The 27,349-nt window shown below is 36.4% G+C and overlaps 1 protein-coding gene across 7 annotated transcripts in view; it reads left to right on the top strand.

Moving 5' to 3' along the window:
- Nucleotides 1-27,349, top strand: part of ATAD2B (ATPase family AAA domain containing 2B) — a 75,433-nt gene that overhangs the window by 15,041 nt on the left and 33,043 nt on the right. For all 7 annotated transcript variants that reach the window (XM_085576255.1, XM_085576251.1, XM_021529789.3 and 4 more), the window contains 16 exons: nt 1,141-1,295; nt 2,751-2,797; nt 3,813-3,966; nt 6,011-6,113; nt 6,633-6,741; nt 7,906-8,022; nt 9,047-9,122; nt 10,911-11,009; nt 11,918-12,029; nt 12,459-12,574; nt 13,354-13,528; nt 14,316-14,404; nt 15,147-15,306; nt 16,206-16,296; nt 22,150-22,461; nt 26,044-26,176. In XM_085576255.1, coding sequence (XP_085432381.1) covers nt 1,141-1,295; nt 2,751-2,797; nt 3,813-3,966; nt 6,011-6,113; nt 6,633-6,741; nt 7,906-8,022; nt 9,047-9,122; nt 10,911-11,009; nt 11,918-12,029; nt 12,459-12,574; nt 13,354-13,528; nt 14,316-14,404; nt 15,147-15,306; nt 16,206-16,296; nt 22,150-22,461; nt 26,044-26,176 — 2,048 coding nt within the window. The remainder of the gene's footprint in view (nt 1-1,140; nt 1,296-2,750; nt 2,798-3,812; nt 3,967-6,010; nt 6,114-6,632; nt 6,742-7,905; nt 8,023-9,046; nt 9,123-10,910; nt 11,010-11,917; nt 12,030-12,458; nt 12,575-13,353; nt 13,529-14,315; nt 14,405-15,146; nt 15,307-16,205; nt 16,297-22,149; nt 22,462-26,043; nt 26,177-27,349) is intronic.

Here is a 27,349-nt window from a genome sequence, read left to right on the forward strand (position 1 = left end):
CACTTCAGTGGGGCCATGACCTTCATATATTGTGGCCCCAGGGCTGGACACAAGACTCCAGGTGGGATCTCGGCAGTGGGGGCATAGGCAGGGAGAATCCCCGCCCTTGATCTGCTGTCCATTTTGCTGCAGATGCAGCCCAGGGCACTTTTGGCTTTCTGGGCTGCAGGAGCACAATGTGGGGACCTTCTTGTCAAGCAACACCCCCAAGTCTTTCTTCCCTGGGCTGCTCTCTATCCATTTTTCACTCAGCCTGTACTTGTTCCTGGGATTTCTCAGACCTAGGTGCAGGACCTTGCACTTGGACTTGTTGAACTTCACGAGATTTGCCCAAGGTCACACTGAATGGCATCCAGACTGTTTTAATGAGCTAAAATTTTTAATTAATTAATAATTAATTAATAGAATCCTGGCTTTGTTTTGTTGTGGTAGTTCACCTAAATAAAAACAGATCTTCTGAAGTTTGCTGTCTGTCCATTTCTTGTGTACAACTTTGAAGTAATCCCTTGCTACTATCTTTGAGTTTCTGTCCCTGTTAGCCTTGATAAGTGCAAAGGAAAAAGGGCCCCTTTTGGTACTCTTTAGGTGCTTCTTTAAACATGCTAAGTGTAATGTGGCTAGTGCATATTACTGTTAATGAACATGTTGGACATTTCCTGACTGTGTGCTGGACAGTTTGATGGGTAGAACAAGGTACTGGAAAACTCTTACAGGAAGGAAGAATGTTTGTTTAAGCATTTTAGAGACAAAACCAACATCAGTGGAATAAATAATTGCTCTGTTTTTAATAATCTTAATTTTCCACAGTACTTTTCTCTCTTTATGGCATTACTAGCTCTTTTGCAAGTAAGGTGAGAATAGCAGTGTTGTGAATGATACATAAAAAATACAACGGCTTATTCAAACAATACTTGTTCAGAAATACAGGAAAATTATTATAGAAGTTTAATATTTGAAATGAAATATTTTCATAGCTTCTGGTAATGTTTTCAGAATAAACACTTCTAATATTTCACACAGACTGGTCAGTAAGAGTTTGACATAGACTTTCCTCTTACTGAGCTGAAATTTACCCTTTTTCTGTAAGGATATCTGCAAATGAACCAAGTAAGTATCATCTGATGCTTTTTTTCTTTTCAGAAAGATGAAGGTAGTGATGCTAGTTTGAGTGATAGCCACATATCTCCTCCTGCCAAACGTACCTCAAAACATGCTGATCCTGTGGGCAAAGAAAAATCTAAATCGCGCAGTACTGGGCAGCGAGAGGAATGGAGCATCTCAACTGGACAGTCCAGGTAATTGGTGCCAAGAGAAGAAGGAACTCATACCAAATTTTTTCTGTGTTGTTATCCCACTTAGGCTATTTCTGGAGTCAGCTGCAGCTCAGGAGTGTACTTTTGAAGCATGTTATTTTCCCATGATTTTCCTCATTTTAAGACTTCAGGAATGTGATTGCATCAATCGTCTCATCTGTTTCCTTTCTATGCATATTTGTGCAAAAAATATAAAGTAATTTTATTTGAGATGTAGTCTGAATTTTAGATTCTTGATGCATCCAAATTTAGTAAGGTAATTGGTATTTTTATGTAGTCATGCTATAAGAAGACATGATATTTTAATTAGGGAATCAGCGTTACCATCTTTAGGGAATGGGTAACGGTCAAGTTTATTTCTATTGTTGTTCAGCCTGGTAAGTAAATTTTACTGAATATAGCCTCAGTCTTGCCACATTTTTAGGATTCAAAGCAGAAGTAATTAATTTTATTTTATAACTCTGATTTCATAGTACTTTACAAAGAATCCTTGTATCCGTCAGGTTCCTCACATGGCTACAAGGGGCTGTGAGACAGTGTACACAGTATGTTCCTGATCCATGAACTTTCAGTTAATACTAATTATTTTGTAGATATGTATTTCATATTTATTTACATGTCAAAATCATTCTTGAAATGATTTGTATGTAGGAGTGACTGTAAGTCACTATTGGACTGTTGACTGCAAGGATGAAGTTTGCTTAAAAGCTTTGTAAATCTCAAAATAGATATCTTAAGTTTCTTGTGTTTATTTTTCTCTTTTAAAACAAAATAAATCTAACCATGGCCATTGGGAATGTATTGAAACTTGTGCCCCTTCTGTTTCTTTTGTTTGTAAGAGTAGACTTGTACTGGAGCGCCTAGAAATGTCAATGTACAAAAAGAAATATTTAATGCAGCTGGGAGAATTTAGATCATTGTGTCAAATGAAATTTGGCCAGGGTACTGAAAATCATATTGTTGCTCCTTTAGAACCCACTGCAACTTGTCTTTGCATCTGAAGTTTTATGTTGGTTCTGCCAAAATCCAAGGCACTGTGCTTAACAGTGATGTTGAGTCACTAAGACTTTCCAAAAGTTCTGTTGCTTCTACTGGTTTATCCAAGGTGTTAGAATGATGATTACCTTTGGAGAGCTATACTAAGGTTCTGTTCTGAAATTTAAGGAGAGTGTTAACAGGACAAGGGCATGAAGAAAGATTAGGGAGATTAATCAGAGAGGTGCTTTGACAGTTGGGGACAGGGAGGGGTTTCATATAATTGGTATTGAGCAGTTTTGTCTTTACTAAGGTGTTGAGCGTGAAGCAGACTCTTCCAAGACTATTTCTTGGAAAGGAGAGTATCATGGAGCATTTTGCAGTCCAAGTTCTGTTTTCACTGTGTACCTTTTGCTTGGCTAAGGAATGTTAATGTTATTTGTATGTCTAATTTTCTCATAGGTTAACTTCTCAGCCTGGTGCTACACTACCAAATGGACGTAGCTTATGTAAGTGAATAATAGCAAAACTTTTTGTATCAGCTTTTGCATTAAACAGTTTTATGTCAATGATTTTCAGTGGCATATGTTTTTGAGAACTTTACTGATTCCTTTGCAAGTTTTGACCAGAAAAGTTGCTGCTCAATTTTCTTCTGTTGCCATCTCGGATACTCTCTGTGGATATGGGGAACATTTTTAGATTAAAATCCATTTCTTTTCTCAATTCAGACCTCTTGGCTATGATCTCAATGTTTTCCTTAATTCCCAAATTACTGTTATGAGCTAATTTTGGCCTTCCTCTCTCAGTTGGTCTCTTTAATTTACTTAGTCTCTTTGCTCATCTGAAATTCGGCCTTTTGTGGTTCTTAACATTACTAACTCTATTGCTTTAGAGAGACCTGCCTTGTCTGCAGCTCCTGCTACCTTGAACAGTCTTCCTAAAAGCTTATATGTTACAAACTTGCCATTTCATTGCTTATCTCAGCTAAAACCACTTTGTCTTTTGTGTTCCTTTTTCATCAGTTCTGTCTTGTTTAATTTTGTGTTGACTCTATGTAAGTGTAATTTCATTAGTCATATTTGGTATTTTATTATTTATTGTGATGCCTAAGGAACAATTAGCAGTGGGATCTCTTTTTTTTGGCACTGTACAGAGTAGCTGTTACAGATTTGCTTGTGAAGTCAGTGTGTTGTATCTGGTCTTTTTATATTATATTTGAAAGACTAAGAATTGAAACTGTGGGCCAAATGTGCATTTTAATATTGATGCTAACTTAAAAATATTAAATGCTTAATTGAATGCCAAATTTTCATCATAGAATAAGATTATCATCTAAGGAAACAAGCTTGAATATGTAGAAATAACTTCTAAAATAACTTTGATAGGAATTAAATACAATTCTTTAGTTCATACTGTGCTTAATAACTTTTGGGTTATTGTCCTTGATAAGTATGCTCTTATTAATTCTTGTTTGTGAAAATGTTGTTTCCTGCATTTTGAAGTAGTAATACAAATTTCTCTTAGCTCTCAAAAGCCACCCCCTTCGAGGGGAAAAAAAGGGAGATGGGGACCATGCTTGCATAAACGGAGATATAGAAGTCAGAAAAAGTTGTCGGTCCAGGAAAAACAGATTTGAAACTTTGAATCAGAGTTTATTGTTTGATCAGCTAGTAAACAGGTATGTGGGGATACTACAGTTGTATTCACAAAGCATCTTAATGATTTTTTAAAATTAGAAACACCTGTGTTCCAGTGCCATGTCTGTGTTTTACTGTGGGGATGCATTGAGACAAGCTAGGCTGTGGTTTGAGTTACAGCTGGGTCTGTGCTGTGACTGCCATGGTGTCCATGCTCTAAATGCAGAGCAGCTTCCCAGGCTTTCACTGAGGAGTAAGTTACTCTGTCCTTACACCTGGATAAAGCTGTATGTTGGCAATTACTGCAGAGTGCCTGATGTGCTGTAAATCCACAGCCTAGTTTGTTTCTTGGTAACCTGTTTATGTAGTGATACCTTAAATGTCATGTAAATTGGTGATTAGCAGCAGTGCTTGGAAACATTCTAGATTTTCCTTGTATGATTTTGATCATAAAATATCAAAAGTTTGTAGCTTTCTTTTTTGTTTTTGTTTTTTACCATTTGTTAATAATTCACATAGGGTGGGTGTCACTTTTTGACATTTACTGTGCAGACAAAGTAGGTCAGGGAGGTACGGTCTGGTCTGAGCATAGGAATGGGAGCCAGAAATGCTTTTTTTGAAATACTATTTCTCTGTATCCCTGGGCAGGTCACTTAATATGTCCTGATCTTCCCACCTGTAAAACAGGTTTTAGCAGTCATATCTCTGAGTAACTGCTTTTTCCAGAGCTGGAAAATGATTTAAACACAAACATTTAATTGTCAAGAATGATCTTTATTTTTAAATGTATTCCCTTGAATCTTTTATTAATTTAATTTTCTTTTTTGATGTACTCAGTAACTACTTGGTATCAGTGTGCAAACTTATGTTGAGTTACATTTATATTTCTAGCTACAATTGAATCTCCCTCTCCTCATCAACAGTAGGGAAAAGTCTACCATGAAGGTTGTAATTTGATTAAGATCACGGAATTGAAGTCTGTATATGAGCTTACACTGATAACAGTGTGTCCCATAATCATTGGAGGTTTTTAAGAACAGGTTTGACAAAAGTCTGTCAGGAATGATTTAGGCTCTGCATGGCAGAGCACATTGACTTTTCCAGGTCCCTTCCAACCCTATTTTCTTTGGTAGCAAACTGCAGCATGATTTGGCTTGATACTGTTCTGTCACTCATCACAGATATTTTGGAATCATTGTTTAAAATGGAGAGGAGGTCTCATAATGAAAGTGTGGCCTTACTGACTTATGTCACCAGAACATCCACTGTCTTCTTTATAAAGGCAGTCTTTCACCCTTTAGATTTACTTTTAAACAGCTTGAAAAAAAGGAAGTTACAGTTTCTGTCTTATAAATATGAAACAAATATAGTAGAATTCCAGTTGAAAGCTACTCTAATCACCATGGAGAGCAATAACATGGTCTTCAGGACAAGTGGCCAAATAATTGACTTTGCCTGGTTAATACTGTGTTGTTCTCTTCTTTAGCAGTGAGGCATCTTGGCCAGGGTTATCACTTACATACCACCACTGTTTTGACAGCTGTTTACAAATTCTCCAGATAATGAAAATGCTGACTAAGTAGTAGATGAGAAATGATCATGAGGTTAAATACTGGACGATGAGATTCTAGATGTTACTGATTTAACTAAAAGAAAATCCTGTATATTCTAGTATCTTTTTGAGGCCAGGGTAAGAAACTGTAAAGCTTATGGGGTGGAGGCATTAATTGCACTCCCATCATTATAATTATATAGGTGAAAAGCTTTACTTTATTATTTTGCAAATTTAATCTTAACTGACACCTAATCTATGTCTCAGCAGTTGCAAATTTATATACTGCAATTTATACTGAGCCAAATTCTTTTAAAAAGTTTGTTAAAATAGTACTGTCTACTTTCAACCCCAAACTTAAATACCATCAGCATTTCTTCTTTTGCATAGTTAGTTTATATTCTTTCAATTTTATTATAGTTAAGTTTGTAGTTAATTGATAGACAACTCAAGATGTTGAATGCTATGTCCAAAGTTCTGCATGTATTCTAAGACTGATTTTTTGTGTAAGTTAACTGTTGCATATATTTCAGTACTGCTGAGGCTGTCCTGCAGGAAATGGATAATATTAACATCAGGAGGAACAGGCGATCTGGTGAAGTAGAACGGCTGCGGATGTGGACAGATACAGAATTCGTAAGTGCAGTTTCTGAGATCTTGGGTAAAAGTCATATCAAGGCAGAGAATGTTTTTGCAAACAGGATACATTTTTCTGTGTCTCTGTTTAAATGTTTATGATTTTCTTCAGTGGATAACATTAAAATGCATGATAAACTAAAATTCACAGCTAAATTAGTGGACATGCTCTACATTGTCTCCTTTATTGATAAATTCACTGTCATGTCTCCTGATGTGCTATGGTGGTTCTTTGGTTTGAAGCATACTCTGGTAGCCTAGAAGCAGCAGGACCAGGGGCTGTCATCTGCTTTTTTCTTGAAAACTGATGTCACTCTGTATTAAGTGGACTAGGTACTGTCTGAGAGATTCACTTTAGCATCTATTAAATAAGACTGCTTTTGTAATCTACCTATGGAGATCTCTGCTGGAAAAACACTTAAGGACTAGAGATTGTGTGGAGCATTATTTACTGCACTGGGACTAATACTGAGTGAAATGGGACAGTACTGATGGAAGTGCATGTGAATTTTGTTCCAGGAAAATATGGATATGTATTCTCGAGTGAAAAGAAGGAGGAAGTCGCTGAGGAGAAATAGCTATGGGATTCAGAACCACCATGAAGTGTCTACAGAAGGGGAAGAAGAAGGTATGGGTTGTAAAAAATAGTGGGGGCTTGTCTGAAATGCTTACAAAATGAAGTTTTTCTTCCCATAAGAGAGCAATATATTGCACTTCAGAAAGCAGAACAAAGCCTGATTTCTAAATATTTGTAAAGTAAATTTCCTTCCTTCTGTTTTTCTTAATACTAAGTAATTGGAGCTTCCCTTCCATTCCTTGTAACAATTCTTTGGTGGAAATCAGGATGTGATGAATGTAGTCTACAACTATGTGTGTTCTAACTGACTTGATGTTTCTCATGTGCTGAGTGGCAATTATCAGAAAGAATTTGTAATAGTTAGGCCTGCATCCTTCCTTTGGGGTCAGGTATTAATTACAGTCTCCTTTCTGTCCACTGACATTTTAGAAGGCTTGTAGTTGTATTTGAAATTCTGCTTTCCTTTAAAAATTTGAATGAAACTGGTCCAGGGTTCCAAAATTACTAGGAAAGAAGACATTGTGCCTAACTTTGATGGCCTGATCAACATCATGCTTAGCCTCCTTAAAAAATCAGACTTAAGCTTTGGGTATCCATACAGGTTTCAGCATAATGCATCTCAATTTTTAATTTAAACTGCTGTGGAAGTTATGGTTTGTCCCAGTTAATAAGGATGCAGTACTAGTTCTGAGATCCATGGATGAAAATTCCGATCCTGTTAACAGATGGGCCTATGTTGTGCCTTTATACACAAAGTTTATAAAGTGTATTTCTGTCTTACTTTGCTTTGTTTAAAAGTGATACTGTGAATCATAAAGTTGTACTTATTTTCATGCTGTGTCAAAGATTTGATTTGTTGAGTCTTCTATGGGAAAAGAGAAGAAAGGAATTGTCCTTAATTTGAAGGATGTTTACTGAAGAAAAAATACAGTGGATAGAAGTGATGTTTGAAGTATTTTACAACTAAAGCTGTTTTGAATTAATTTATTTTTCTTTTCCTTTCCAGAATTTTGTGTAAAAAACTAGAAGGAAATTTGAAAATGTGCTGTAGATTTATCACAGCCTTCAAATTTCCACAGATTTGACAATTAATAAATTTGTTAGTTAATAAATGGGTAGTAATTCTCAATGACTATTAAAAAGTTAATTTTTTAGGATGAAAGTAGCTCTGACATGAAGTGGAAGTCTTCTGAAAATATTTTTACCCACCAACAGAGTCTCAGGAAGAAGATGGAGATATAGAAGTAGAAGAAGCTGAGGGGGAAGAAAATGATCGGCCATATAATCTCAGACAGAGAAAAACTGTTGAGAGATACCAGGCCCCTCCAATAGGTGAGGAACAGACAGTGCTTGACCTGCAGCAGTACCATGGATGTGGGGAGGGAATAGTTGGATGGCTCTTTCTCACCCCTGACAGAGTAACAGGGATTTTGTGGTTTTCACCCTGACCTGCTGTGGTTCACCATGTGGATGGGACTGCTGAGACACAGTCTGTCAGTTTGTCAGTGGTGGTGGCATTGCTGCTTCATTGATCTCTGCAAATACCACCCTATGCTGGGCCCAGGGTTGGGGGTGAAGGGTTTAGGTCAAGAAATACTTGGCAGAAAGCAATCTACTAAATTAGGTGATTACATAGAAAAAATAGTTACTGTTATGCCTGCTTCTCTTCTTGAGTGGTAAGGCTAATTCATAACTGTGCATAAATGGCATAGGAGCCATTATCACAAATGAGAAATCTCAGGTATTTCAGTTGGAAGGAATCTGTAGTGCAGCTGCCTGACTGTTTCAGGGCTGACAAAAAGCATGTTATTCAGGTCATTGTCCAAATGCCTCTTATGACAGACTCAGGGCATCAACCACTTCTTTAAGGAAGCCTTTTGCAATGTTGGACCACCCTCTCTGTAAAGAAATGCTTGTTCCTGTCAAGTTTGAGTTTTCCCTGATGCAGCTTTGAACTATTTCCGCAAGTCGAAGGATCATGGGATATGATTTCTTTGATAAAGAACTGCTATGGTTTATTTGTTCAGAAAGATTTCAAGACATCCCATATTATCAGCTATGAAGAGGTTTCTGTATGGAGTTTAATGTCCTGCAAATAAACTCAAAATACTAGAGCCCTGGTTGAGTTACATTCTGTGCCATGACAGACACAGCTCTGTAATTTGAGGAGGGTGAGGATGGAATTCCCATGCCTGCATCAAGCCACGTACAGTGACAGTGACAAAGGCCCCCTGCCCAATTCTTTCTTTAAGCATTTAGAGAAACCAGTGATAACTGTATTGATGAAAATTGGTAATCCAGCACTTCTGTGCTGCATTAAGATTAGATGGTTATTCTTTTTAAATTGATGTTACAGTGCCAGCTCATCAAAAAAAGAGAGAAAATACACTGTTTGATATTCACAGATCTCCTGCAAGAAGAAGCCATATCAGGTAAATGTCACTCTTTTGGTGTGTAATTGTTTGTTTTCCTTTAGTACATTTTGGTAGCTTTTGATTTTCAAACCATTTCAAACTCATTCAGTGAGTTGCAGTTCATTCACACATGTGAGCGGGTCTTGAATTGTATCCTAGATGCAGACCCTGATCAGCATCCAGACAGGAGTATCATGGCACTTTTTAAACCTACTAGAAGCTTTGTGCTACACAGAACGGAAACAGGTGTGCTACAAGTACTGGAAAGAATCATGCATGGCACACTGTAGCTTTCTCTATAAGGCCATATATGTAATATTTAATTTGAATGCATAATTTTTAAAAAATATCCCCTTACTCTTCTACAAAACCGAGCAAAACAGGTTAATATTTTTTATTTCCTTTCACGTCAAATTTTATTCAAGAATTATCAACCATTTAATAAAATATTTAGCAAGCATAATTTTTGACTCTTATGTTTTGTGTCAAATAAGTCTGGAATGTATCAAGTTGTCTTGGAAACTGTCTGTAGGCTTTATGTAACAAAACAGATGAGATTACAGCTTAAAACATTTTTTAAAAAATAAACTTACTTGAAGCTTCAAAAAGACAAATCTGTCCATGAACAGAATCCAAGTAAATGATACTAGTCATAGCTGAAACGCTTATCTATTTGCTCAGTTTAATGGCATAATGAAAATATATAAAGTAAATAAAGTAATAGCTGAATCTTAGGATTCTAAAGTTTTTTTGTAATACAGATAAGAGTTGGTGTTTTTGTTTTTTTTTTCTTGAAGAGCATGTGACATTTTTTTGGGTAATCTCTGGATTTGTACTTGTACTTACTATTCATACATGAAGAGTGTGAAAGTTATTATCCCTTTAGTTTTAGCCTGCTCATTACTTGGCCCTCTTTTTATCCCTTCTTGTCATAATTAAGTCTTCCCAATTGCTTGATATTCTCTTTGATAGATTTTGAAATGTATCTAATTTTTGGTCATTGAACAGTAAAACTGATAGACCATGTTATCCATTGGCAAAAACCAGTTAATTAAGCACATGATCATGTTCATACAAATAATGCAGCTTACTATATTCACTTAAAATCCAAGACTTTTTACTAGTAACCAACTTCTTAATGCAAAAAGTGCTGACTATTTAAACCGATATCCAGCTCAACACCTTTTCGTACAGAAGATTCAATGTACGTTCTTTAATATTTCTGAAATACTCCTTTTTGTGAAATACTGTGATACTAAATTAAGAAAGGGTTCATTCAGACTTTGGATAGTAATTTTACTTGGATTCAGATGAGAAGTACAGGTATTTTGAAAGCCTGTTCTGCTATTCAGAATTAATAACTTCGTAAAAAGAGGTTATATACTTAGTGAAGTATGGAATTTTTTCAAAGAATATGTAAAGGAAAGCATCAAACTGAGTAAGGAGAATTTGGTATATCTGTTATGTTAGAGGTGGCTAAAGTGGTTGGAAACTTTCCAAGTACAATTGCAGCTTATTGATTGAATATTCAAATCGCATTGCTGAGGTAGCTTGGACTGGACCACACATGTTACAGGGCTCTGCTGTTCTAGTAATGTTCATTTGCATTCAGATAATCACTGTGGCAGTAAGAGCTGTTGTTCCCCTCTCACATTATTTTGATACTTGATCAGCTAGATTTTGCATGCATCTCAAACCTGAACAATACTGTACTTGGAATTTCAGTTTCATTTTTATAGAAGAACCAAACATGCCATTCTACCTCAAAAAAGACTGAGTTTCCTGTTTGTTTTGCCACTTCAATAGGAGAAAGAAGCATGCCATTCACAGCAGCGATACAACCTCTTCAGATGAAGAACGTTTTGAAAGAAGAAAATCTAAAAGCATAGCCAGAGCAAGAAATAGGTATCAAAACACCCTTGGAGTGGTTGATTTTATTATATATCAGAAAACAAGGAGAACTAGTCTATAATGTTTTATGAGTTCCTGCAGACTTTTGATTCTGCCTGTAATTACCTGCAGATGCGGTTTAGGGGTAATGTTGGCTTTATATTAATACAGGTTTTGGAGTTTTATGAGTAGATAATTATAAATAGTGATAAAAAGATGGAAATACAAGAGTAGCTGTTTGAGTCACTTGGGTTATAAAAAACAACTCCTCTTGGTAATACCATTAGTGTAACTTAGTCCTAATTAATTCATTTGTACTCTCAGCTCTTCCCTCTTCCTCTTGTGTAAGAGTTCATACATTCTACACACACAGTGCACATTTTTTTGACCTTACATGTATTGAGCAGTAATCTAAAAGTGGAAGATTATTCAGTGGTACTAGGTAGGAAGATTTCTACAGGCAAAACGTTTCCTCATCTTTTTTCCAACTCTTCTTGTCTGCCACATCGTTCCCTTTCTATTGCAAGTAATTCAAGCAATGTACAATAACCCTAAGTGTAGTTCTGAGCGTAACCTGTCTTACTAGTACCTTTCTTCCTCCCTTTAACTATGTAGTTAGCCTGCTGTAGTATCTGTGTAGGGGTTTAAAGGAAGGAAATATTGTTTCTTCTGTGTTCATTCAAAATAATCTATCCAGCCTAGTTCTTCAGATTGAAATATGTGTATGGATGCATAAAGCTAACTTTTTATGCTAAGGAACTTACAGATATATAACTGTAGCTACCACAAAAAAGATTAGTTTTGTTTACCAGTTTGGGAAGGTTATCTGTTTATGTAGTAAAAGGCATTTAACCTCTTGTTCTTCACCGCCAAGCAATAAAAGCAGAACAGTATTTATTGGGTGTTTGTTCATTGTTGAGCAGGTGCCTGCCTTTAAACTTCAGAGCGGAAGATTTAGCTAGTGGAATCCTTCGAGAACGTGTGAAAGTTGGGGCGAGTTTGGCTGATGTTGACCCAATGATTGTTGATAAATCGGTAGGTTTGCTTAGAGCTTTTTATCTTAGTTCCCTGAATTATACATAAGCAGAATTCTCCACAGCTTTGTATTGATGTTGAAGTAAATTCATAAAAAAGCTCACTGATTCTTTTTTAAAATTTAATTTTATTATTACCAAAGCTTTTCTTTCCTTATTCCTTTGTACTACAAAGCATTTGCTTGGGGGCTTAGGCTGGACCTCTATAGATGTCCAGGCAGCCCTTGCACAGTTTTCTTGTAAACCACATAAACCTCAGGTGGGCAGCCAAGAGTTGACTTTCTCAACTGGTTTTTTCACGCTTTTAAAATTCAGGGAAATCCTGTTGATCAGTGCAATGTTTTTTCTAATTTGTTTTCAAATGTTTTATAAGGTGCTTTTGTGGAAAGCTGTTACAATATAAACTTAATATGGTTTCTTTTTTCCTAAGGTGTGTTTTGATAGTATAGGGGGATTGAGCCATCATATCCTTGCACTTAAGGAAATGGTAGTGTTTCCTCTTCTCTATCCAGAAATATTTGAAAAATTCAAAATTCAGCCACCAAGGTAGGAGTATTTCTCTCACTGTTGCCTTTTTTTTATTAAGGTCTGAGGAATTGAAAATACATAGGAAGTTGATTCTTTCCCTGAAGTGTTTTACAATTCAAATAGATTTATGTTTTTGCTTGTCTATGAGAATATGTAATAAGCAGGATGAAGAATTAAAAAAACCTAGTATATTTTTCGTGTGGGAGGAAGGTAAACTTTGTGATTTGGTAAAGAAAGAATTCTCATGTCTTTTATTTAGTAGTACCTTGCCTTTTTTTCCCATTATGTTATTAAATATTTTACTAAATGAAGCAAAATGCTGATGTTATCTCAATATTATTATACTGGGATTATAGTATTTAATAATGAGGCATCTTGGTATGTGATTTAAATGGGTGCATGGTGTCTAAGTCAATCGAAAAATTGGGGGTATTTTTGTCACTTAATTACTTCATTCCAAATTGCAAACATTGATTAAGGTGTTACTTAAAATCTAATATTTGAAGAGGTGGTATTTAACTATTGTAAAAGAATCCTTTGGAAACTTAATATGCTTTTGATTAATATTCTTTAAAAATGAAAGTTCTACTGATTTGAAAGCTTAAAACAATCTTAGATTTTATGAAGTCATGTTAATACTACAACATGTTAATAATACAGTAATACAATACTACTACAAAATAGGAGATCTTAAGTCATTCTTCTCCAGGCTCCCTGTCTTCATTATAAAATTTGACTTGGAGTTTTTCAGGAGACGTAAAATAAGTTTGTGACTGTGTTGATCCATTTATCTTCAGGGGCTGTTTATTCTATGGTCCTCCTGGAACAGGTAAAACCTTGGTAGCTAGAGCTCTAGCTAATGAATGCAGTCAAGGAGACAAAAAGGTGGCTTTCTTTATGAGGAAAGGAGCAGACTGTCTCAGTAAGTGGGTTGGTGAATCTGAACGTCAGCTTCGACTCCTTTTTGATCAGGTTAGAAGAAAATACAGTTTTTTAATATAATTTCTCTGTATGTTGTGTTTTGTGGTTTAGGTAGCCAAAGATACTTGAAATAGAAACTAAATAACAGTACATTTTCTTAAATTAAGAAGGATTTTACCAAATAGCATACTTAGATGAAAAGAATAGGGGAATACTGACAGTAGTTTTTCTTGCTCTGGAAACACAGACAAAGAAGTCTTTTGATTTGTACATTCATGCAGCAAAGTAGTTTGGGGAAAAGTTGGGGGAAAAAAAATCAGTCACTGAGTTTGTGTTTGACTGGCATGTTCAAGATAGGTGCTGCAGAGGGGAGTGCAAAATGCCTTGGTTGTGTATCTATCCTATTGTTCTTTTTTGGCTTAGACGAGACTGGACAGAATAGAGAGTCACACAAAGCAGAAAAATGCAGTAGCTCAAAGAAAAGTAGTTGTCAGATAGAGATGTCTAAACAAACAGATTATGAGCAGATAAGATAATGTTTTCTGTAACAGAGTGTAAGGTGTGTGTTTGTCTTTAACCTGTCCAGCACACAGTAAAACTGGTACACTGGTGCCATCTTGCTTACTCGAAGTAGACTGCACTCTGCTTTGCTTTGAAACACTGCTGGAGTTGGAAATTTGGTTTTCGTTTCAAACTTTACACTTTCTAACAAAGATGTCTCAATATATGTGTTAGTTTAGCATGTTAATGCTTTCTAGTGAAAGCAGTTTTCAATGTTGATGGATAAATTAGGAATTAACAGTGAATTCAATTTTTTTTTTTGTTTATTGCATACCAGGCATACTTGATGAGACCCTCTATAATCTTTTTTGATGAAATAGATGGTTTGGCTCCAGTTCGTTCTAGCAGACAAGATCAGATTCACAGGTAATATTTCTTCTATGCTGCCATTATCTTGGTATAGGGTACATTACATTAAATGTAATTTTTTCTCATTCCATAGGAAAGATTTTTATTTTTTCTGAAGCCCACTTAAACTAGAAAGGACAGACTGTTTTTTTGGTGTGGAAAGTAGTCTTTTCATTCCTTCAGGCAAACTGTAATTTGCTGAGAATTGAATTGCAGTGACAATTACCCTTCAGCCACATTATTAACTACAAGATTTCAACAGCCATTCCTTGATTTCTTGCTTTGTGCTGTAAACAGATTGTCTGTTACCAGCCCAATAGAATAACCAGGTGAAAAAATGTTATTCTAACATTATGAATTGTAATATTCTATCAATGAACTGAACTCACCTTTGATTATATACAAACATATCTTGTGTTGCTGTTGTGTCATTTTTTAGAACATTTCTTACAAAAATTTTCTGTTGGCTGAAATGTTTTGTGGCTGCTTGTATCTCAGTTTTGCTGTGCTCTCTATGGCAACACACTTGTGCCTGTCATTCTATAAGTGGTGGTATTTATGTGTCCATCTCCCTCCACTCTGCTGAGAGAAATTTGGGGCCAGCAGACCAGGTGGCCAGTGGAACTTACAAGACTTGAAACTGTTATGCACCTGTTTGTAGCTTAGTTTTTTTCTTTTGAATATATTAATGTTACATTTGTAAATTGAAAAGTTCTTGCAGTGTTCCTTATGTTTCCTTATTCTGAAAACTCTCTTGTAGCTCTATAGTGTCTACTCTTCTTGCCCTCATGGATGGACTGGATAACAGAGGGGAAATAGTTGTAATTGGTGCTACAAACAGACTGGATTCTATAGATCCTGCACTCAGGAGACCTGGTCGCTTTGACAGGGAATTTCTTTTCAACTTGCCTGACAAGAAGGTAAAACCTGGAAAGGAGAATTATTAATAAATATCTTTAGTATACTAAACATTTGAATGCCTGACAACCAAGCTTATGAAATAAAAATATTCATTCTTGCTTGTAAGAATGTTTCATTTAGGAGGACATTTTTAGAACAAAGAGATTGTATACATAAAGCTGTATTGAGCTTCAGATCTTCAGGATATAGCTAAAACTAAACAGAAGTAAATTATTCACCATAAACTGAATTACTTATCTCAAAACTATGGATTTGTGTAATGAACCCTAACTATGTGGGGGCTTGAGACTTATGGTAAGATAAAATAACTTTAAATCTGGTAAACTTCTAAGCATGTAAAAAATGTAGATGCACAGCCAGGCATTACAGGAACATTTCAGTTCCTTTTTCTAAACTTACATAAACTCAGCCATAATACTTCATGAATTTATACTTAAAATTAAACGTGCTTTTTATATGGATAGATTTATTTAGGTTCTGTAGAAGTTTTAGCTGGAATTGTTTTGGGATTCATGTGTATGTGCTATGCTACTCAACTCAACCTGTTAAATGGTGAGGCCTTTGACAGTAGAACCTGTAACTCATAGGTGCAGTAATTAAAAACGGAATTATAAAACTATGATAATTCCTAATAGAACATGAGTTTTAATCAGTTCATGTATAAAAATGTGTAACTGGCAAAAAAAGTATTGCTTATATATGAAATTAAAAAGAAGAGAAAAGCTTTGTTCTTGAGAGACTCTGGAGTGCTAAGTTCTATTTTATGTGTCTCAGTTACATGCCAAAAGCAGGTAAAGTAACTATAGATTCACATGAATAAAGAATATTTTTTTTCTATTATATAGATTTGATTTGCTAGTTTTTTAATCTCATTTTCCTTTCTTCATTTTAAAATCAGGCACGAAAGCACATTTTGCAAATTCATACCAGGGATTGGAACCCCAAATTGTCAGATCCTTTCTTAGGAGAACTGGCTGAAAAATGTGTTGGTGAGTGTTATGTTATTAGTACTTTTCCTGTAGAAGCTTTTTCTTCTGTGTAAAAGTTCAGAGGTATGCTATATCTATCAAGTTTTTCTTATTTCTGCCTTTCTAAACTTCTGTACTTTGAACAACACTATTTTTGTAGTAACAAACGTGTTTCTGTCTTACTAAAACACAAAATGAGTAGCTAGTAGTCATTTGAAAATACAACCATATTTCCTTTCTGTGATGTCACTGTCCTTAGGTAAGATGCATACCCTTAAAGAGAAGCAAAGTAAAGTTGGAATTGGAATCTTTAGGTAGACTTCCCATTAAAGTAGTATATTACAAAAGAGATAGGCAGATTTGGGTTTTTTTCTATCGACTTTCTGCGAAAAGAAAACACTACTTGTGTGTGGGGTTCTTGTTTTTTGTTTGTTTCTTACTGACTGGCATGTTCTCCTCTGACATAAATCCAACAAACTAACCAGCCTGTCTAAAGATGAATTTTTTTTCCAGATTGCTAGCACAGAACAACCTCAAAGTGTAGACATAGGTAGGGGAGGAGAAAATGCACTGCAACATAAATACATTAAATACACTTTGGGAGCTCACAAAGACCTGCTGTACTGAATGGAGGTTGGCTGTTCAAGATAAGCCTGCTGTTTAAGTCTAAACAGAAATAATCCCAAATATTAGAATAGTGAATTTAACAGAGGAAATGACCCTAAAGCACACACCACAAAATCTTCTCAACAACTTGTCATGCAAAGATACATCCTCTGTCAGACATCTGCTTGGACGAGCACTGAAGTTCTCAGAAAAAGAACAGTCTCAAATACCTGTGCTTCGGAATCCATCATCAGGGAATGTAAGAACTTTAAATTGAACATCAGTCCATTCAGTCAGCTACAGTACATCCGAATTATCCTCTTCATCCGCAGGGACATCTCTCATCGAAGCAGCATCCCTCCGCTTTTGATGCACAAAGACCTCAACGTCTTCTGGTGAGGAGAAAACATAACTATCCAGCAAACTCCAGTTTAAGCTTTGCCGGGTATAACACAGCACACAACAAACCCGTTTCATGTAAATTCTGCTTGAATTATGCAAACTAGTGGTGCTGCATAGTGGGAGAGAGGGGAATAGGTGGGAAAAAACCACAGATGTTTCTTTAAAAATTCGCCATATTTTTTCATTGAGAGCACAGTATTTTAAGTTTCAGACAATAGGGAAGGCCATTTGTACATTTGACTGGAAGACATTCTTTGTGCTCCATAAAGCCTGTCAGTTCTGTGGAAGTCAGCTAACAAAAAGAAACACCCTTTTCTGTTTTCCTTGGCTTTCCTGCTCTCCAGCTACTGTACACTTGACTGTCTTCATTCTGTATCTTGGAATTTAAGTGTTTCCATATATCCAAGATTAAAATCTTTGAGGTATTACACAAAGTCTTTCCAAAACAGCTGAAGTAAGACTGGTGTAACTTCTTCACCTTGAGAGTGCCTCATCGTTTCTGTAAGTGAAATCTGCAACAAAGATTTAAACAGTCTTTTCCAGATTCTTTGTGGCCATTGCCAGTGAGACTCATTGGCACACATGTATGTCTGTGATAGTAGTTTCTATCAGTCTGCTACTCCTCTTGTGCACAGGTTTTGGTTAGAAACAAACAACCAACCTTCCCCTCCAGAAAAATAACACCCCTTCTTCCCTAAGTAAAAGCTGCCTAGACTTGGCAGGCTTTTGGCACAGCGTGGTTGATACCTCTCTCCAGTTCAGCAGACTTGGCAACATTTAACTCCAAGCTTTTGGATCCTAATGAAGAAAACTGCTGAAATACTCCCAAAGCAAATGCCTTTGGGAAAGCAGGTGTATGTGCGACTCAGAACTTCTTATGATCCAGGGGTGTAATTAGAAGGAAATTGGAAGGGAAAAGCCCCAGAACTTGCAAAAAATAGGTTATTTCCTGAGGGTTGATTTTTGTCCCAGGTTATGGATTACAACCTTTTAGTGGATTTCTGTGTATGTGAGAATTAAAGACTCTACTTCCCTGAATGGCCTCATGACTGCAATGTGTGTGAGATAAACGGAAGCAACTTGGGGAGAGTACAGCATTGCTCAGAAGACCACACACTTATGTCTTGTTAGTATTTTCAGTAAACACACATAATTACTATATTTTTTCTCTTTACTGGAGATGGGTCCCAGATACTCTTAACTTTAGAAATCCTTTCTTATCTCTTGTGCTTATTCCCTTGTTTGGAATGGTTACTTTCTGTAGCTAGAGAGACTTACCTACGAACTCAGCCTTGCAGGAAACAAAACATACTAGCAACTAGCAACTGAAAAAGTGTGAATTCCTCCATCTGGCATTTTGCAGATGAATCTTTTTACAATGTAGTAAGGATTATTTAAATAATGTTATTAAATAGAATTATAAAGAAACAAACTATTGTGCTGAAGATACTTGTTAAAAATATTCTGTGCTTGTTATTGCAGAAGTGTTTTATGGTAAAATTATACCATTTAGGTTTTTCTTTCCCATCCTCATGTAATGATGGTGGGGGAGATTTTGGCATTAGCATTCCTGTTTTTCACAATTCTTTAAAATAAACCTAGTAGTAATTTTCATCTCTGTCATCATACTGAGTTGTTTGCTAACTCTCTTTCCCTGCAGTCATTTTGAGAGGTTTGTAGGGAGTTGCACAACATAAAGTGGAAGAAGTGGTCAAAATTGTTCACCTAAATTCTTTACCCCATTCAGTAGCACTTTGTTGTGGGGTTTAAGGTGGGTTTTAGGCAGGAGAAATTTTTAAAAGTACACAATTTCTGCACAGTAGAGGTGGCTGGAAAATTTTGGTGATCAAAGTGCATTCTTTGGAAACCTACGTAGGAGTTCCACTTGTTTGTGGTCTTGCTCTCTGAAAGATGTACTTCAGAAATGTTCAGCAGAGTTTGATGGTGCTGGGTAGAAGAAAATGCGGTACTTTACAGGAATCCTTGTTTTGTTTTAGGTCAAGCTGTGCCAGTACCTTTTGCCTGACAAATTGAACATCTTTCCTGAGATGCTTCAAAAATGGAAGCAAATGCACTGAACCCTGAGTTTATTTTACAGAGTCAGTTTGGGTGAAATCTGCATCAGGTTGTTTACTGTTGGCATGATACATTTTATTTTGTTTTGACAATACTCACTTATGTTTTTCTTCTGCCTAATCAGTGTATGTTTGCTTCTTAGCAATAAAAATCTCTTTAATGCTTCTCAAGGTACAGGATTTTTGCAGTTTTCTTGTCACTGAAATGGATGTACAGTATGCACAAGAGAGTCCCTCAAAAAGAGACACCAATTATTAGTCTTCAAATGTAATTGCTCCTGAGAAATGAGAGGTAGAAATGGATACTAATTGTGTATCTGATCACCTGAGAATTTAATTTAAAAATAGGCTACAGGCTATTATTTCCTAATTTTGCAATTCTTCGGAGATGTACAAACGGTGATTAAAATGACTGTTAGAAAGCGATGCTACAGGATTTGTTAATAGAAAAGTTGGGAAGGATCTGGCTCCTGAGGTGCTGAATCTTTTCACAAAGATACTAAACTAGCTTCTAAGGTGACAGACATTCAGGGTGCTGCATATCTCCAGCACATCTTTGATTTTAGCTTTGATTTAGTGCTCCCCTCACTCATTTTTTGTTTAATCTAGTGTAGGTTTTGAATGAGAAGTGGACCAATTTAAATGGCAACATGATACCTGATACCTAAAGAACAATGCAAAATTTAGCACCCTGGTTTGATTTCTCTGGTGCACCAGTAGCTACTGTCTAATAGTTTCACGTGGTTGGAGTATGTCTGCATAGTTTTGATTTCATGTTAAATGAAAGTTAAAGAAACCCTAAATAACATAACTTCAGTGCTGAAAACAATTAGTTGTCTATTGATTAATATGGTGGATATATCTGAACATATTTCAAATGTAATGTGTATTTATTTCAAGGTAACTTGGGAATGTGAATTGCTATATACATTTTAGGTAGCAGTCATGGTGTGGACTCATCAAATTTACACAATTGTAGCTATGGATGTTTTTATAAAATTGCAAAGCTTGGATTAAAAATTGCAGGACTTATCCAATATTTATGGTGGTTGTCCATCTGGGTTTATTTTTGTTTTTCTTTTTAAAAATTATTTTCAATCAAGTATATGTAAGAAAGCTTCAGTTCTAAGTCTTATCCAATTTAAGTCACCTTTATAGCTGAAAAGTGGGTATCTTTTACTCAAATTAATATATTTGAAAGTTTGGGATGGAAAAGTATCTACAGTCTTCCATACTAATTGCTTCCTTTTTTATTTTTAAACACTGTGTATGGAATCAGCTTTGTTTCTTATTGCTGTATGGACCTTGTAAAATTATATGTGCCAGGAGCACTGAAAAAACATCAGAGGCTAAAGAGAGAAAAGCAAGGCAGACCTCAATTTTGTGACTTTGTGCTGCTGAAAGACCAATCATAGAATTAGAGAGTGTTTTTGATTGGACAGGACCTTAAAGCTCATCTCATTCCAGCCCCCTGCCATGGGCAGGGACACCTTCCACTATCCCAGGTTACTCAGAGCTGCATCCAGCCTGGCCTTGGACACTTCAAGGATGGGACATCCACAGCCTCTTTGGACAGCCAGTTCAAGTGCCTTATAGTAAAGGATTTCTTCTAATACCCAATCTAAACCTGCCCTCCTTGGTTTTAATACAAAAAATAGAGTAAAAGAAATGTAAGTAATGTAAGACTTTGTGAGGAGGAGGAAGTCTGGTAAAACAACAGTTGAATGAGAATAGTTTTAACTAAAGAATTGATTAATTACCTTCTATAAACACTTCATTACAAACCCATGAACTTTTATATGGCAGTACCTCAGTGCAACACATTTTCCTATAGTGACTCTTATTCTCTAAATTACTTTTCTCACTGGAATACCGTTCTACAGTTTTTGAAAGATGGAGCTATGATGCCTCAAAATACAGAGGCATATTAATATGTCTTGCTGAGAGATACGGGAAAACTTGAAATCTAATTTTTAGCTCTGGGGAAAACCCCCAAACCATTAGTACTGCAAAAGACTCAGAGGTATTAAGTCTCTCTGTATTTCATAATTATCAGATCTATGTTTTTCACTAATTATGATTAAGCAATTATAGGTAGCCACCTGTAGATACTTACGAAGATAGACTAAATTAAAATTTTAATGCATTTTAATTTCTACCTTTGGTTATATTAGTAAAGTTATGAAAATCTTAAAAGTCTGAAACATTTTTTTTCATAGTAGAAGTTAACATTTTTCCAAGAATTCCACGTAATGCTTTTTTTAATAAGCATTTTATCTCTTTCCTATTCTACTCATGAAACATTTTTCTTTATATTGCTCATTTTCTCAGACTGTAAAAGTTTAAAGTTCATGATGTTCAATGTAACAAAATTACTTTGCTACTAAAAGTTATATTCATGTGGAGGTATTAAAAAAAGGAGAAGAGCTAGCCTGTAAAAATTGCACACATATGTTAGACAGTATTAAGGGAAAAGAAAGAGCAATAACAGACCTATAACCCAGGACTGGAAATACATTATATATCAAATGATATAGTGAAAATGGGGGTAATTTTAACTTCCATGTGGAATTAATTTCTTAATATATCTTATAAACATGTCTAATTTCTTGATATAGAACACTGTCATCAGATTATGACCTGATACCTTTTGGCAGATGCTTTGTGGACCTTGACAATCAAAGTCAACAAATAATTTCTGATTTGTTTTTTAGCTGGATGCATGTTTGAGCCAGGTGTGGTGCAGCAGTGCTGTTTCATGGCAGGTGTCTGTGTTTCTGTGTGCACTTAGGGTACTGTGGAGCTGACATAAAAGCACTTTGCACTGAGGCTGCCTTGATTGCCCTGAGACGCCGCTACCCCCAGATCTACATGAGCAGTCAGAAGCTCCAGCTGGACGTTTCCTCAGTTGTTCTGAGCGCGCAGGATTTCTACCACGCCATGCAGAACATCGTGCCTGCCTCCCAGCGCGCCGTGACCTCCTCGGGCCACGCGCTGTCCCCCGTCATCCGCCCGCTCCTGGAGCGCACCTTCACCAAGCTCCTCGAGGTCTTACACAAAGTGTTCCCTCACGCCGAGTTCAGCCAGGGTGACAAAAGTGAAGGTATGTGGGTTGGGTTTTTTTGCAAGTGCTGTTTCAGTTTGCAAGTATTTCAGCTTCTCCACTTAGCCTTAAGTCTGGTGTGTGTTTCCTTCAGTGTTGTTAGGATGTAACAACTATTTGCTTGGATGTTGCATAATTATTTTTGCTGATTCCAAGTTGTTGTAGAATCTAATGACCTGACCTACATAGAGCAAGGTCCCATAGGTGTGAGGGCCATCCATAAAAAAAACTCACAAGTAATTTGCAATTTAAATACAAGAAATGATGGGCATAATTAAAGGCCAGAACAAAAAAAGAAGAAAAAGTTAGATGATGTTGCTGAGTGTAATGGGACCTGAAATTGGTGCTCCTGTCCTCAACAATGGTTAGCTATCCCAAGTCCTTTGCTTGCTGGTGCTGCAGAAGCTTCGGGGGGCTCACAGCTCAGCAGGTGTTTAGCTGAGGTACCTGAGCCTATGTGATGGTCATGTGTTGATTCTATTAGAAAGCCCTAAGGCTTCCATGTTCTTGAATTGGCCTGGTCTGCTCCAAGCTGATTCTGTTAGCTTTGCAAGTGGAGAACTATTTGCCGTTTTGTCAAGTTGGCTTTTTTTGCCGAATTAGTGAGTAAAATCAACTCACTAAGGGGTCAGTGAATGCCAAAAACCTGCTGCAGTGGGAGCAGTGTGGGTGCACCAAGGAAGCAGGGAGTAAGAAGGACTTTGACTATTTGACTGGCAATGAGTCAATAGGTTGTGGGGTTTTTTTACTCAGCTCTTCTCTGAGACATACTTTAATAGTTACCATGATGCTTTCTTGGAAGTTAAATGTTGAACAAGATACCTTGGGTTTGAGATCTTTTATTCTTATGTAGTCTACTGTTCTTACCTGGGATCATTCTCACCCCCCAGCTCTGTAAACAGTACTTGGTGTGATTAACTTGAAACAGCCCAGTCATAAAGCAAATCTGTGACAGCCATGACTTTCCTCTCGTTCCTGTTCCAGGGCACGCTTTCAGCCTGCAGGCCAGGCAGCTTAAGCTGATCCTTGTGCTGGCTGCTGCAGTTCTCCAGGCCAGCTGTGCATTTTTGCTCCATCTTTCTGCTTGCTTGAGTACCTCAGGTCCTTTGTTAAACCATTTTAGCCAGAAAACTCATCCAAAAATGATGTATTTATGTGTTTTCTGCTGACTGTGGGGTATCTGGAGATTTTAACAATCTGGTTGGAGTTGGCCAGAGATGGGCTCTGGGAGCACGTGGTGGGTAGAGGGAAATGAGCTGGCTTGCAGCTGCAGTTAGATCCTATTGGGCTTCCTCAGCTGAAAGTAATTTATGATGCTTAAGTCTCTGTATACTGCTAACCTGTTAGTAGCACCCAATTTAGAGATTGTCATTCTTGTTGAAGAATTGGTTTAAGTTCAGAATATTTTCTTTGGTTATACATTCCTATTTACTATTGCTCATTACTGCTAACAAATTGAGTTTGGAAGCTTAAGTTGATTTAAATAGTTTTACTAGATAGTTTGTTGCTATGGGTACTTTTAAATGTTTGTAGATAATTGATTTTGAAGATGCATGAGCAGATTTTTTTTAACATTTCCTTTAGTTTTTTCTTACCCCCTTAAATCCAAGAAATTATTTAATAACAAGGTTTAGTATTTGTTAAAACCAGAAAAATCCACTTTCAGATACAATGATTATGCATAAATGTAGATTATACAATAGGGCTTCATATTTTCTTGAATTCAAAATCAAGTATACATGCTTACAGGTATGCTTACAATCTGCACATCAGTTTTTCTGCATTTCTCTAAAAATTCTTCTTTCTTGTAATTCAGTGAGTCAGATGCTCATGCAGAGAATGTCACAGAAACTTGATCCTTGGGGTTAAAAGATGGGCTGCCTTTTAAAATATTTGTGTATTTTAGGGAGAGAAAGATGCATCCAGTGCATGAGCATAGGACTTACCTATGCCTGCATTTGGTATCCTGGAAATTCTCTCAGTTTTAAGGACTGTCTGTTTTATTGAGCCCAGAGATAGAAGGCCTATGTCCAGTTGATTTGTAGGTCTCAATCCTTAGCTTTAGCTAAGTATCCTGCAGCTTCTGTGCCATGTTTTCTTGTTCTAGATTAGCTTTTGCTACTGCTTGGGGTTTGCAAGCCTTTTTCATCTTTGCTCCCGAGGAATGATCATCAGGTGTATGACTGCATCATAACTTGACAGGAGATGTGGCACATCCTAATCCCATGGCAGCAGAATATCATTCTTGCCCAGTTTACTCTGAATCTGGTTTCTTACATCACACAGGTAGCTAAGGGAATCTTTGTTGTCTCTTAACAATTTTTCCTGGAACCCTGGGACAGTTCTTCCTGTGGCTTAGATGGCATCTCCATCTGACACTTAACACTGCCTTGAAGGCAATTCCTTTGTCCTACGGTGGTTGTCTGATCAGTGTGGCAGGACCTGTGCCATTGCCTCATGTAAAACCAGCAAATCATGCAGTGGATTGAGTATTTGAGAATAATACTTGGATCTCTCTGTGTTTCACACTTTCATTTTGCAGCAATCCCTTTTCTTAAGTGGCCAATTTGAGCTGCTTTTGGGATGTCTTGTGGTTGTCCTGGGCAGCAATGTGCTACACAGGAATGCTGCCCATCCATTGCAGAGCACTTCCTTGCTGTGCAGTGCTCCTGCTGTACAGCTGAGTGGCTGTGGCCACTTTCATCCCATCACTGAAGACTTCCTTCTTTGTGGAAATGAGAATGAGTGGCATGGCATAGGGCAAAAGCAACTCAGCTCCTTTCCTAGGAAAGATGGATCTTTTAGTCCTCTTGCAGCTCTGGGAGCTAGTATACCTGATTTTCAGCTGTTACCTGATTGTTCTGTTTTAGTGCCATATTAGTATTTTTGCAGTTTTTTGTCTCTGCAGTGTATCTTGTGAGTATAACGAGTCTTTGAGCTTTTTGTTTTTCAAGGTGTGTATAAGAAGTACTTCAGTTCATTGTGCTAATATATTAGCAAAGGAATTAAAATAGGTAAAGGTATAGTATATGAACATAGAATGCATTGAACTGATTTTGATAAAAAGTAATTTGATACTCTTCAGCAGATTATCAGAGGGTGGAAGGCAATTCTTCATAAACATACATTGTCTATGTAGTCATGCTGAGAATAATTTTAGAAGAACTGTACCTTTGAGAATTTGGACACTTGGAACAAGTAAATAATTACAAAATTCTGTGTAGTCTGAGGAATTACAAGTTTTATAGCTTTATCCTTGAAAAAACCTCTAGCTGTGAAATAAACCCGAAGGAAGCATTACATAGCAAGTTAAACTTTTTTCTATTTGAGAAGTTGTTCAGCTTGATTGTTTTAAAAAAATTGTAATTATGATTAGACTTCTACAGTATTTAATTTGTTTTGGTTTTTGAAGTAATAAGTACTTATTATTATGAAGGCGGATACTTAGACAGTTTTAGCTAATTTCTTCTACATTTGAGGATTTATTATAATTGACACAAAGAAAATTGTAATATCTTGTCTTGTTTGTTGTACTTGTACTTAGAAGTGATAAAGTTCTAATTAATACGTCTCTTGGAACAGATGTACCGAGTCTAATATTAGATGATAGTGAAGATGAGAACGCTTCATCAATTTTTGAGACGAGCTGTCACTCAGGATCACCAAAGAAACAGTCATCAGCTGCTATACATAAACCCTACCTTCATTTTACAATGTGAGTGTTTCTTTAAATGCATATAATTAGATAGATAAAGCCAGGAGATTCTTACATAAGGAGAGCTGAAAAAGTTGTTCTTTTGCTTTGGGATGGCAGTGGTGTTCTGCAATGGAAACATGTAAGTGCACAGACAGGAGGTTTAGATAGGGGGGGGTGTTCTTGGGAAAGGCCACATCCTACATACTGGAATCAGAAATGTTTTTCAAAATGTAGATTAGGAGTAAAGATGCTAACAGCAATTTTCAATTTTAACAACTTTGGTTGGAAGGATTAAGAGCTGAGATGTGTGTAGGAATATTTTGAAGGGCTTGTGTGCTTTTTCTTGGTCCAAAGTACATTTGAGCTTCTGTGTATGCAGCTGTTTGGAAGCATCATGTATAATGATGGTATTCGGCATTTCTAATGTCCTTTTTTAATTGTTTTTCATGAAAAGTTTCAGGAAAACAGGAATTTAGAAAATACACGTGAAATTTGGATGACTGTTTTCTGTATAAATTGAACTGTCTAGAGTAATTAACAATAATTAACATTTATTCGTTTTGTGTTAAGAATAGTTTTAGACTACTTTATGTTTCTGCAAGGAGTTTGCTGAATAAAGAAAATGAAGTTAGAAAAACTGTTCATTAGTGGCACTGTTTAGTAGAGCCATCTTGTGGAAAAATGTTAAAATTTTTATGCTAAATAATAATCAGAACAAAATTTGTGGATATCTAAGCTTAAAAATAAGGATTAAAGTTGAAAGAGTTGGAGTGACATACTTAAGTATTCTAATGCCAAATGTAAGCTTTTGTGGTGAGGTTGGGAAGGGGGAAGCCAAACCCAAAACAACAGTATATATTTGTATGGATGTGTGTCTTTAAATAAAAGAATTTCAAGACTGTTTATTTTTGCAAAGTATGTAAGCCTGTCTTGTTTTGTGAGCATTTCTGATTGTTACCTGTGTGTGTAACCACCACCACCAGAACTGAAAACCAAAGGTCAGCAGTGTTCAGCAGTCCCAAAATGTTTAACATGAAGTAATACCAGCAAGTCTTGTTCCACTGCCTGAGTTCATTGATGGGCAGATAGGAATGCTTTAATGAGAGAAAATGCAAATGAATTAAAAAGTTTCTTGTTTTATAATGGAAAATACTTTTAATGGGAAAACTGAATGTATCTTTTGGCCATAAA

This window comes from Lonchura striata, chromosome 3, assembly GCF_050655825.1.
Source record: "Lonchura striata isolate lonStrDom1 chromosome 3, ASM5065582v1, whole genome shotgun sequence".
NCBI classification, from domain to species: Eukaryota; Metazoa; Chordata; class Aves; order Passeriformes; family Estrildidae; genus Lonchura; species Lonchura striata.